This window comes from Marmota monax, unplaced genomic scaffold (genome assembly GCF_021218885.2).
Source record: "Marmota monax isolate L192 unplaced genomic scaffold, Marmota_monax_Labrador192_F-V1.1 WCK01_AAM20220418_F8-fsc00013, whole genome shotgun sequence".
NCBI classification, from domain to species: domain Eukaryota; kingdom Metazoa; phylum Chordata; class Mammalia; order Rodentia; family Sciuridae; genus Marmota; species Marmota monax.
The window spans coordinates 2,694,461-2,707,019 of NW_026692202.1; the positions used below are offsets into that span (position 1 = coordinate 2,694,461).

The following is a 12,559-nucleotide window of genomic DNA, read 5'->3' on the forward strand; positions in this document are numbered from 1 at the left end:
GAGAACTGTGCCAACAAGTCAGAAAATCTTTGGCACAGTAACTCCTGGCTACCATATCCAGTTTTGTCCACCGTCCCTATCCAGGCGCCACTTTCTCCAGTTCTGTCTAAACTCTGAAGTCACACAAAGGCTACAGATGCATAATTCATGCACCAACCTTCCAGCCAAGGATATAGATTTGTTTGTTTTAGTCCAGCTGCAAATCCATTCAGCCTTTCAGAACCAACCCTGGGGAGGGGATACAGAAGTTTCAGACATTTGGATAAAAACTGAAACCTCAACTGGATTATTAACACCAAATTCATATTGTTTGAGCATCGTAACTCCATCAATTTAGTTTATGGCTCCTGCTGAAAACTCAGAGGCTTCACAGAACAATCAATATGAACTTGATCTATTCCATGATTTTCGAGTTACTGTAAATGTCAGGGAAAATAAACTCTGAAACATCCCCTTTCTTGTCACTGAAAATAAAAATAAACACCTTAATGTTTTGATATATGACTGCAAAAGCTGAAAACAAAAGGTTTATAAAGACTCGAGCTATAAGTCTCAAACCTTTCAAGAAAGGCGGAGCAAGATGAAAGGAAAAAGAGAAAACAAACACTGAAATTTCTTGTAATTTAGCTGTGAAAAATAGACTATTACCTCTGTTGCATGTACTACTGTATTAAGAAACCAAACACTCCCAAGGAATAAATTATTTAATTTTTAAAAAATCCTAATTAGAATTTGATGGTAGATATTAGATGGGCTCATTATGGTGCTACACCAAAGCAAATGCAATAAATGTTTTCAGTTATCTTCTAAGAAATATAACATATTCTGAGAGAGGTGAAATTAATGTTTATGACCTCTAAGGGTTTTCAAGTCTTTCTGGTAGAGAATTCTAACAATTATTTTTTGTATTATCATCCTTTAAAAAAGAATTGTCTATCTAAAAGAATTATTTCTTCCCAAGCTGGGTATGCTGGCACACACCTATAATCCCAGCCACCCAGGTATCTGAGGTAGGAGGATCATAAGTTCAAGGCCAGACTGGGCAGCTTAATGAGAACCTTTCTCAAAATAAAATAGAAAGGACTGGGGATTCAGGTCAGTGATAGAGCACTTGCCTAACATGTGTGAGGCTCTGAGTTCAATCACTAGTACTGCAAAAAGAAAATAAAAAAGAAAAAGAATTATTCCTTTTCTAAGTAGTTTTCTTGTTTGTTATTTAAAAAAAAAAAAAAAGCAATGTGACAAGAGCTAAAATGGAGAGTTTCAAGGTAAGAATGTTCAATAATAAAGCAAGCTACTGCCAGTGTGGTGGTGCACACCTATAATCCCAGTGATTCAGGAGGCTGAAGCAGGATGATGGCAAGTTCAAAGCCAGCCACAGCAATTTAGTGAGGCTTTAAGCAACTTAGTGAGACCTTGTCTCAAAATTAAAAATAAAAAGGTATGAGGATGTAGCTCAGTGGTAAAGCACCCCTGAATTCAACCAGCACTGTCCCCCCAAAAAAAACTATTGTACTAAGAGATCATAAAATTTGCTTCTCCCCAAAATCTTTACCAAGCATTTCTCTTGAGACTTAGGGCAGGAAACTAAGCAGAATCTCTTTAAAATTCCTTTCAGCTTTAGAATTCTGTGAAATCAAGAAACTTCTACTTATATGAAAAATAAAATACCTTTTACAAAGAAATTTCATAATTATAGTGCTCACACATGATGAATTTTACTGAGCAGTCATTATTTCAAATATTTTATCACTGCTCCCATAAACCATCAAAATATGCCAGAAATTTCAATATTTTGGCATTCGAATTACATTTCGCAGACTGCTTCTTGCCCTTGGAAGTGACACAAAAATCCTCTTTCATACCATGTGGTCCAATTTAGGTTTGGAAAATAGGTCACTAAAATTATAATGATAATGTCTAATACTCTATAGCACTTTGCAGTGTTTCCACATCCTTTCATTCTCCTGCCGCTCTCAATAACCCTATGTGTTAAGTATGTAGTTTTCACAATAAACTTTCAGTGAACTTATGTGACATCATCATTTTATGACAGAAAATTAGAGCATCAAGAAGGTAAAAGATAGGCATGGCTGATCACCCAGGAAAGTGAAAACTAAAACACATATCATTTGATACTTACAGCAGGCCTCTTTCTCCTACAAATTCTATATAGTCTAATGTGTGAGCAATTGAAAAGAAACTCCCCCAACCCCGGGCCAATCAGAGTGGCAAAGAAACCATGCCATAGGATGTCAGTATCATATACCAAAAGGGATCAACAAGGGAACATCTGCCTGTGATGAGACTTTGCTTGCTTTCAGATTCAATCATTGGCTTCTACTCTCCTTAATATGGTCATAGAAGGGGTGCTCAAAATTCACAATTAAAACGGAGTCTTCTGGGGCTGGGGTTATAGCTCAGTGGTAGAGCACTCGGCTCACACGTGCAAGGCCCTGGGTTCGATCCTCAGCACCACATAAAAATAATAAATAAAATAAAGTTATTGTGTATAACTACAAAAAATAAATATATTTTAAAAACTGAGCCTTCTTATTTTATAGTTTTTTGACATCACATGTAACTCTAAGTGCTTTGTACTACTAATACCTAATTCCCCTACCTTGTCCTCACCCTCTCCAATTTCCCTCTCTCACTTTCAGTGCTTCTGAGGAAAAAACAGAATCCTAACATTTAGTCTGAAAACATACTTTCTTCCTAAAATTAATAATAAATAAGCGGGTATTAAAAAGGTAAATAGAAAGGAAATTTTACAATTTCTTCACTCCTTCTAAGTTCTTTCCATACCAACAAAAATAAATTTTTGCCGGGGGTACGGGGATTGAACTCTGGGGCATTCGACCCCTGAGCCACATCCCCAGCCCTATTTTGTATTTTATTTAGAGACAGGGTCTCGCTGAGTTGCTTAGCACCTGGCTATTGCTGAGTCTGGCTTTGAACCTGCGATTCTCCTGCCTCAGCTTCCCAAGCCGCTGGGATTACAGGCATGCGCCACTGTGCCAAGCTTTTCTGTTGGATCTTAATCTGAGGACATTCATTAGACACCCTCCTTATTCAATTAGAAGTACCATATATATGTCAGAGCTCAATCAAAATGACTTTTAATTGAACATTTCATCAGGTAAATAATAGTTGACATCAAAGCACTATGAAAATAGCAGTGATTACCAATTCTGAAAATACCTCTGAAACATTAAGTACTTCAAGCTCTTCAGAAACAGCTAATGATTTTTTTAAAAAACATCAAACACAATTCTTTTTTCTTTTGAACTAAGGATTGAACCCAGGGGCGCTTAACTACTGAGCTATATCCCCAGTCCTTTTTAAAAATATTTTATTTAGAGATAGGGACTCATTAAGTCACTTAGAGCCTCACTAAGATGCTATGGCTGGCTTTGAACTTGCGATCCTCCTGCCTTCGCCTCTCAAGCTGCTGGGATTACAGGTGTGCGCACCATGCCCAGCTCATTAAGCTGATTTTTAAACACAGGTAAGTACCGTTGAATTTTTTTCATGTCAGATCTTGTATAATTAAATGCTGATATGTTTTCAAATTTGTATTCTACCAAAAGAGTAGGAATTATTCAAGAGCTCTTGATCGTTTTCCCAAATGAGGCAAAGACATAACCTCTCTTTCCTCATAAACATTATTTCCACCTTTACTCCATGTCCCAGTTCTAGCAAAATATGTCATCTATCCCATATATATTGAGAGTTGTTTGAGGGCAGAGACCTTTTATTTCATTTTATGTCTCACCTAACACAATGTCTGGACACTTAGAAGGTACTCATTGTGCTAATTCACTTGGATACATTCGTAAATATAAAAAAATGTGTAAACATAGAGAAATGATAAAATTCAGGAAAACATAATTCTAAAAATACTGATGTGAAAGTTTAAAAACCATTATATGAGCTGGGCACAAAGGAGCATGCCTGTAATCTTAGCTATTCAGGAGGCTGAGGCAGGATGATTGCAAGTTGGAGACCAGCCTGGGCAATTTAGCATGACCTGGTTTCAAAATAAAATTAAAAGAGTTGGTTATATAGCTCAGAGGTAGTACCTTTTTAGGTTCAATCCCAGTACCAAAACAAACAAACAAAAACCTAAAGCATATAGTATTAGTGAGCACTCTCATACTATTGGGAATTAAACTGATAGAACTTTTAAAAAGAGTGATTTGACTCTATGCATTAAAAGGCCTTAAAATTTTGCATACCATTTGATTCAGCAATTTTATTTCTAGGAATTTTAGGAACTATTCTAAGGAAATAGATATAGATATATGCAAGTTCAGGAATATTTGTCTCAGTGTTGTTTTCTTAAAAACAAACTAAATGCCAAACAATAGGAACTTGGCTAAATAAATTGTACTTTAGTCACATAATGGAATACTATTATGTGACTAAAATATATTCTATAAGTAAAATTTTAGTGCCATGAGAAGATATGAACAATATGTTAAGTTTTAAAAAGAAAGTTAATACATACTAGTTCATTTTGTTTTTTTAAAAAAAACTAATATCATACATAGAAACGGGCATGAAAAGACACACATCAAAATGTTGACAGTAATTGTATCTGGGTGGGAAAATTATAGGTTTTGTTTTTATTTTTGCTTATTTCTGTTGCTTACTCTACTATCTGTCATGTCTGTGTATTACTTTTGTAAAAAATAAAAAATCTAGTTTTAATTAAAAATTAACACAGTCTCACTGATAGTCAACTACATCAGTCATATTCACAGTTCTAATGACAATAAAAAGAATCTGTCAGTTACATTACTTAGCTTCAAAACATTCCGACATGCATTATCCAAAAAGTAGAGCACACGAAAAATACTCTCAAAGGAAAAGAAAACTTCCAATCCTGAGCAATTTATAAGACAGCTAAAAAAATGCTAGTGTCTCTGCTAGCTAAGGTTATGAATAACGGAATGATGGTTATTTTTGGAAAACATTTTCTCTCCATTGCCATCTCCATGTGTTCTGACTTCTGAGGTTAATTTCTATTAAGCATCATTGGACTCTCTAATAGAGATAAAGAAAGTGAATCTGCAAAAGACAGGCAGGGCCTTGATCAAGTTCAAATGTGAAATAAGAATTGAAATTGATTAGAAATCAGTTTCTAATTCTATTCCCAGGCCTGGCCCAAGGCTGCATCTAAATTGTCTCCCTTAACACAGATTCAGTGGGCCAGTTTTATTTATCGTTTTGCCAAGAAAAAAGGTCATGAAGTAAAACTTAAATAGTACAAAAGAAATATCTGAAAAGCCCTCTACAGATTGCAAAGTATTTTCACATCCATGGTCCCATTGGATCAGATGGTATAGTAAGGACAAACCACGCCGCGCCCCACAGATGGCCCATTAGAAAGTCATCAACATTCATGAAATAATAAGAGTGGCCAGATTCACAATCTTGGTGCAGATTTTATACTTTGAGCCCTGCCTGCTGTTTCTACCTGAATGACAGCTTTGGAGACTGAAGTCCTCTGAGGATGATCACTATGCTTCACTTTGGTTCATTTTGCAGCACTGTTGTTTAGTCACACACCATGATTTTAATGAAGGGCTAAGTCCAGAGGACACTGTTAACACTAACACACAACTGGACAGGGCCTGAGAAATGGCTTATTCTCTTATTGATATATTCCGAACTGGATGACTACATAATTGGCATATGAATCCAAAATAGTGTAGTTTTATATATAAAATCTATGGTGTTTTATTGTCTTATTGGGACACAGAGTAGACAATGAGACAACCACATTTTATTCTGCTGCCAAGACACCAACTGTCCTAAAAGGGTCAAACAAATGCTGTGAAATTGTGGATACTGGCCCTCTGCAACACTGGCAGGCATGGCAGGTGTACAGCTGTGTGCAGCTGTGTCCTTTCACAGCTGCAGAACTGCCCTCAAAATCACCAAGACTTGTTACATTGTTTTCCTGTCTGTGCCAAAGCCACCAGCCTTAAAGTACTACAGAGTCCCACAGGCCTTTGGTTATATAATAGATATTAACACCCATCAGTCTACAGATCCTAAAATATACATTCAGCAAATCTCACTCACCACATGCTTTCATGTCTGTTTACATGTTTCAATTGGCACTATCAAAAACAAAGTACTCTATTTTTTTTCCCCTCCTTCTATCCTGTAATATCCCTTCTCTTTCAGGAAACTATTCAATAATCTTATTAGCTTGAGAGTACAAGTGTGGCTGGCTTCCCATTCCAAAAGAGGAAGTTTTAGACTTCAGGGTTTTGATGATACACCTTCTACTACTTCTAGTACATTAAGAAGAGGAGGAAAAAGAGGGAAAGGGAAAAAAGTAAAGGGACTTCCAATATATAAAAGGGACATTTCTTTAGAAGATATAAAAATGGTCACCCTAACGATACAGTATCTTTCCCTTGGACACTCCCTTTTTAGAGAGTCACAGCACTCACTAATATTCGCCCCTTTTTGAGGCCCTGTTTTGGATGTTCCTTCAAAAACTCTGTTACCTCTTGGTTTCTGTAAATCTGTCTTTCACACAAGCAGAGTAGGGCTTGGCTTCTCAGAGCAGCGCTTGGCAAGCACACAGGCAGGAAACGCAGAAGGGAATGAGTCTGTCAGACTCATTTTCTTCTAGTTCAAATGTTTATTTCAGATTCGGGAGGAAGTGAAGTGGTTCCTTTCCATTTCCTCGTCTCTGGAACCTGCGAGTTGTGTAAGACTTAGAGAATGGTGCTCTACTACATATCACACTCCATGGCTCACAGATGGAGAGAGACTCTTCCCAGAAACCGCAACTGAATAGAGCAGAATGCATAGCTCTCCAAACCCTGTCTCTTCTGGGTTTAACCTGGAGTCTTGAGCCAGGCAACTGAGAGCAATGATGAGGGCTTAAGAACATCCTACACCTGCTCCCCAGGGGCAAGACCCATGTCTCAACTGACATTAGTCCCTAGCTCTGCCACATGGCACACCTGAGGCTACTCTCAGGAAGGAAGGTCTGACCTATCTGTGAAAACCACAGTAGGATCTGATCCTAAGCCTACTTTCTTAGGTTCCTGAGACTTATTGCATCCGACATCAGGTTAACATTTCAACAGCAAAACTTAAAATGTACCTGATTTGGTAATGAGCTGATTTCAAACTTGAACATGCTGGCTTTTCCAATCCACACCAACTTCTCTAATTTTTTTTTTTTTTATTTTTTAAACATCAAGTTATCCCATGGCACTCACCAGCTAGGCTCTGCAACTTGCTTTATTGTCTATACAATTGACAGAGATCATTTTTAATGTAATGTCAAATGAAGACCATCAGAAACCAGACTAGAAAATCTTGTGGTAAGTTTTCTACTAAACTCTAACAGATGTGCCTGCCTCAAACTTTAGGGATCAGGACTGAAGCATAATTTTAGGAACAAATTACTTGCTGAGAATATTAATAGACAGAAACCTTCTTCAGCAAAGGTGACCCTTTGACATTTAACATAGATTTTCCAGCAATTGATAAAGAAGCCAAACATTGTAAGTGTGTCAATTATGGTTTGTTTAGGAAAGTTTCCAGGACAGAGTGCTTGATCTAATCACATTGGTTTTGTCAAAGATCTTTAAAAGATAAAAAACTGACTCATTATCTCTACTCAGAGTTCAGATTTGAAAGATTATATTATTGTTTGGTAGCTACTGATCACAACTTACACACTAATTTATACTTACACATTCACTAGTACAAATTCATTTGTATGCTACATCTTGCATGTTCTAGATGAACTCCTGAAATTAATTAACCCTTTCACATTTTGGAATTCCCTCCTGACATCCCTTTCTTATGGCACATGTGAGCTAGAGTGAATCAGAGACATATTACATTAGATACAATTCCAATATTCATTTTAGAAACCAAAAGTAGTGAAAATATAAATTGCACTGTCATCTGATTTTTAGAAATCCTTTCTACTACTCACTGATTAAATAAGACATACTAATTGTAAGTAAAGCAAAATCAAGAAAAATCAGAATGAAGGGAAGAAGAAAAGATAAACATTGTAAAGGTCATAATGAGACAAACATTTCTACTTGAAGATACTTTCACTGAAGTACACCATAAGCAATCTATGCCAAGTCATGTACTTCTCACTCACAAAATTATATTGTATCAAATTCAAATTTGTTACAACTGCCCTGTACATTAAATCAGTGATAACGAAACTGTAACTCAATATCTGATCTAGTGAAACAGCAACCAACATTAGCTCTCAGACACATGAAGACAATCTCCAATGCCATTACTGGTGTCAGCTAAACCTCAGCAAGTTTGTCTTCTCCAGCCATTTTTAAATAAATAGGTGACTATCTCAATTAGGAGATCTTGAAGGGAGTCTCTGAGATGAGGCAATTTTGTTGTTCATTCTCAATACCCTGCATTTGCTGTACTTAAAATAGATACTTGTACCAATGTCCTTTCTATTACCCGGAGGAGAAAAAAAAAAAATCACATAGACACCAGTCCCTTTTCTTTCAGCTCACAGAGAAGAAACTCGATCCAACCAGTGTTGAAACCTGAGTAGGTCACTGTACACCACGATAAAATTCCCTAATCCCTGAGCCAAATCTCCCTAAGGGGGGCCTCCTCCTGATCCTCCACTTCCCGGGCTGACTTTTCCATTCGCTCTCTCCTCTTTCCCCCTTTCATTTCCCCTACCTTCAAGCCTTGATATGTGATCCGAGGTGGGGGCTCAGGTTTCCGTTTTTACAGCTTAGGCCGCGCTAGCTGTATACATTCCTTTCTTTCTGCCGGGCAGTGATTACTTACCAGGGCTTAGTTTACACTGGTCCAGATGAAAGCCGTTCAGATGAAGGCAAACACAGCCAGGCAGCTCCAGCGGCACCAATATGAAGCTGCACAAGGCCACATTGTGTTCTCGGTGACATTTTGTTGCACACATTTTTATACAGGGCAACCAACTTGTTATGTTACTCTACACTTCACATTGGGAGAGCTGAAGGGTAATGATACCAGGGGATTCGGGGAGGAGTTTTGTTGCTGTAGTTATTAATTTTAAAAGCAGAAAAATATTAATTATTTGCAAAAAAAAAAAAAAAAACAAAAACTTTGAGCAACCACCTTTTTAAAGAAGGCTTTTGGGTGCGAGTATATTAGAGGAATGCCTACAAAATAATTCCACTAGACACGCTGGCATGGTGTGAATGGAAATGACTGAAAATTTTGGCCAGGGGTCTTACACAGTGTTCCAAACCAGAGAGAAAATACCAATCCTACAGGTATTTTGGATTATTTGCTGTGCAAAACTTCTTGTTTAATGCTACTTTGGATGGAAATGATGAGGATTAGAACTTCAAATAGTAGATGGTGATTTGAAAGAAAAATAACATTTTAAAAAGAGGAAATTCTGTTCACCAAGGTTAATTCCATACTTAGTCCTGCAGCACTGGCTAAAAATTGTGTAATTTTTCCCCTTCATACAATGTTGTTTTTGTTTCTTCCTCACCAGTTCAGACAAACATCTGTTATACTGTAGAAGGACAACTATCTCCCAAACCACGGAGTGCGCCTGCAGCCAAAGTCAACAACACGAGCCCAAAGTATCGAGCACAGTCAGCCTTTATATCCAGCCTGGATAACATTTCACATGTTTTGATTAAAATTAGCTAATTTGTAATTCTAGAACCTATGAAACTTAAAAGCTGCCATCCATATAGATCACATTAGGCAGCGTTTTAAAGGGCCAGAGCATGCTGTGATTTCCTAGTGGCCTTCACCTCTGTCCTCTTCCCCCACTCCAAATTTAAAACGAAATGGAAAAGTAATCTGGAAATACAGGACAGGAGGGAAGGGCAAGAATGGTCATTATAGACTGAATTCCACCCTCATGGGAAGAAAACAACTTCTACCTTTTTTTTTTCTACCTTAACTATCAATGGTGGTTTCCATTACAAGGAATAGCATTGATTTCCAAGGCAAATCTCCTTTGGACTGATACTACACCTCTTGCTTTCAAGTTTCTCACCCTGAAATAAAACCCTAATTTCAAAATTTAAATGCTACTGACATTTCTGGAAAGAAGGTAAAGCTAAGCATATACACCTAGCTACACACGTACACACACACACACACACACACACACACTCACACACAGCAGGATGTATATCGGTTTGTCCCTTCTAATCGTGGGCTTCACACAAGGCATTCTTATGGAATATACGTGTTCTAATCAAGAAGATGTCAAAACGCAATAAATGAAACTAAGTTGCATACCATTTTTATCTAGTTCATCTTTTAAATACAAACTTAATCAAACCTGACCAAGTTACCTGGCACTATTAAACAGAACATGGGAAGCATCAAACCTGATACTTTTTTGTAACTCACAGAAAAACAGATAAATTTTTTTAAAAAAATAAGAGAGACTCGTAAAATCAACATGGAATAAAATGCTATCCCGGGCAAAGCCTCAGCATGCAGAAAATAAGGGAATGGGGGCGACGAGTGGGGTCCGGAGCTGAGTGGTGTTCTTTTACAATCGCTTCTACACGAACAGCTGGAGCGCCAGGCGGCTGCGCTCACCACCTCTGGAGCACCGCTGGTCTGGCGAGGAGCCCGGCCTCGCCGAAAGGACTCCGGCTGGCCTTCCCGAACAATGGGCAGGCGCCCTGCGAAGGCCGCTCTTCGGGGCTCGCTGGGGTCTGGTTAACTGGAAAGCCAGGCGTACAGAGGCTAGCGAGAGGCGGAGGTAGCGATGGAGAGGCGCGGGCGGGGGCGAGCGAGGCGAGCGGGACGTCAGGACAGCCCTCAGACCCTCACAGCTCTGGCCGCAACTCGCCCGGCACTGACAGCCACTACACTGTCGCAGCTGGAGACTTGGGGCGAAGCGGGATCCCTGAGCATAGGGATGAACCGCGGAAAGGGTTGAACTCCAGCTCTCCCAGGGTGCCTCGGCCGAGCGGCTCTTAACTTTGGAGAGGCCGGAAGGACGATTCCCGAGGAAGGAGTAAAAACTACACTGCTCACTAGGAAAGCCTCTTTACCATTCCCACCCACCACTTGGACCCTGGTCCCCTCCTCTCTGAAACGAATCTGTGCCAACCTGGGATTTGCAAGGTTAAACAGTATGTGGTAGCCCCCCACCACCCGCCCTGCTTCGAATCTGAGGCTGGCAAATTTCGGGGATGCAGCCCGCGAGTTGACCTCCGCTTTGCACCTGGAGGAGGAGCTGAGGCGTTCCGGGCATCCTACGGTAACTGACAAGCGCGTCCCTGTACCCCCGAATCCATACAACGGCCCAAAGGGAGCGGACCGAAGAAAGAGCTCCGTCTCCCCAGCCCCCAAGGTCCAAAAATACCTTCATTTCCTCATTGATCTCCCTTTTCACTGGGTGAGCCGGTTTCCTGCTCCTTTTATTTTCCGGAGGTCTCCCTTCTTTCTCCATTTCTGCCATGTTTTTGTGTCTGGTTTCTGTGGAGATGAAATGGCTGCTGCCGCCGCCGGCGGTGGTAGTGGTGGTGGTGGTGTTGGTGGCGGTGGCGGTGGTGGAGGTGGTGCTGATGGTGGCAAAGCTGGCGGAGGTAGCGGTGCTGGCGGGGCCGGGGCTGGGAGGGGGGAAAGGCAGGCGCGGGAGAAGCGGGGTCTCTTCTAGCGGCGGAGAACGTCAGTGGCTGTCAGAGGGAAAGGTAGCTCGGGGAGTCTCGGGGATGCCGCCGCCGCCGCTCCTGCTCCTGCTGCCGCCGCCGCCACCGCCACCAACGCCGCCAACGCCGCCGCTGCCCGTGCCGCCGCCGCAGCTTCGGTCGCTCCCGCCGCCGCCGCCGCCACCGCCGGGCTGCATCCTCGGTGCCCCATGGAGTCGTCAGCCATCTTCCGTCTCTCTGTCCGTCTGCATGGGCGAGGGGAACCAGGGCCGGGCGCGGAGAGAGCTGCTCTGGGCGTGCGTGCGTGGATGTGTGTGTGCGCCCGGGAGAGCGCGCCAGCCCCGGCGCCCAGCGCCTCCCGCGAGCCGAGCCGGGGGCGGGCCGGGGGCCGGCGCGGGGAGGAGGAGGGAGCAAGGGAGATGGGACAGGGAGGGGGCCGGAGGGAGGGGGCCGGAGGAAGGGGGGAAAATGGGGGGGCTAGGACAGCCCCCAGCTCCCGAGCGGGCGTGGCTTCCACCGTCACTGTATACGCGGATGCCGCGCGGCTCCGGGGGCTGCACGCGGCCGCCTGTTCATCAGCGACCGGCACCAGCGGATCGCTGCGCCCCTCGCGGCCGCCACCTCTCTGAGAGGACCCACGCGCGTCAGCGCCCGCTCAGCTCCCAGCTTTCTTCCGTAACTCAGTGATGCGGGCTCTGATGGGTTTGGAGTTGGTTTTTTGAGCTCGCCCTAGAAGCTGCTAAGGAAAAATGAATGGGAGTGAGGGGAGGAGGTTGAGTGTAGGAGAGGGCGCGGGGACCTGAGGTCGCTGCGCTGGAGGGCCGCTTACTCCAGGAAGAGATCTACAGAGCTCACTGCCTCTAGACTATAGCGCCAGGGTGTTGGGCGGAGGA

At 41.8% G+C, this 12,559-nt stretch overlaps 1 protein-coding gene across 2 annotated transcripts in view; it reads right to left on the reverse strand.

Moving 5' to 3' along the window:
* Nucleotides 1–12,035, reverse strand: part of Sobp (sine oculis binding protein homolog) — a 160,306-nt gene extending 148,271 nt beyond the window's left edge. For both annotated transcript variants that reach the window (XM_046430496.2, XM_046430494.2), the window contains exon 1: nucleotides 11,381–12,035. In XM_046430496.2, the coding sequence (XP_046286452.1) occupies nucleotides 11,381–11,476 (96 nt within the window). In that variant the 5' untranslated portion in view covers nucleotides 11,477–12,035. The remainder of the gene's footprint in view (nucleotides 1–11,380) is intronic.
* Between the last annotated feature and the right edge of the window lie 524 nt (nucleotides 12,036–12,559).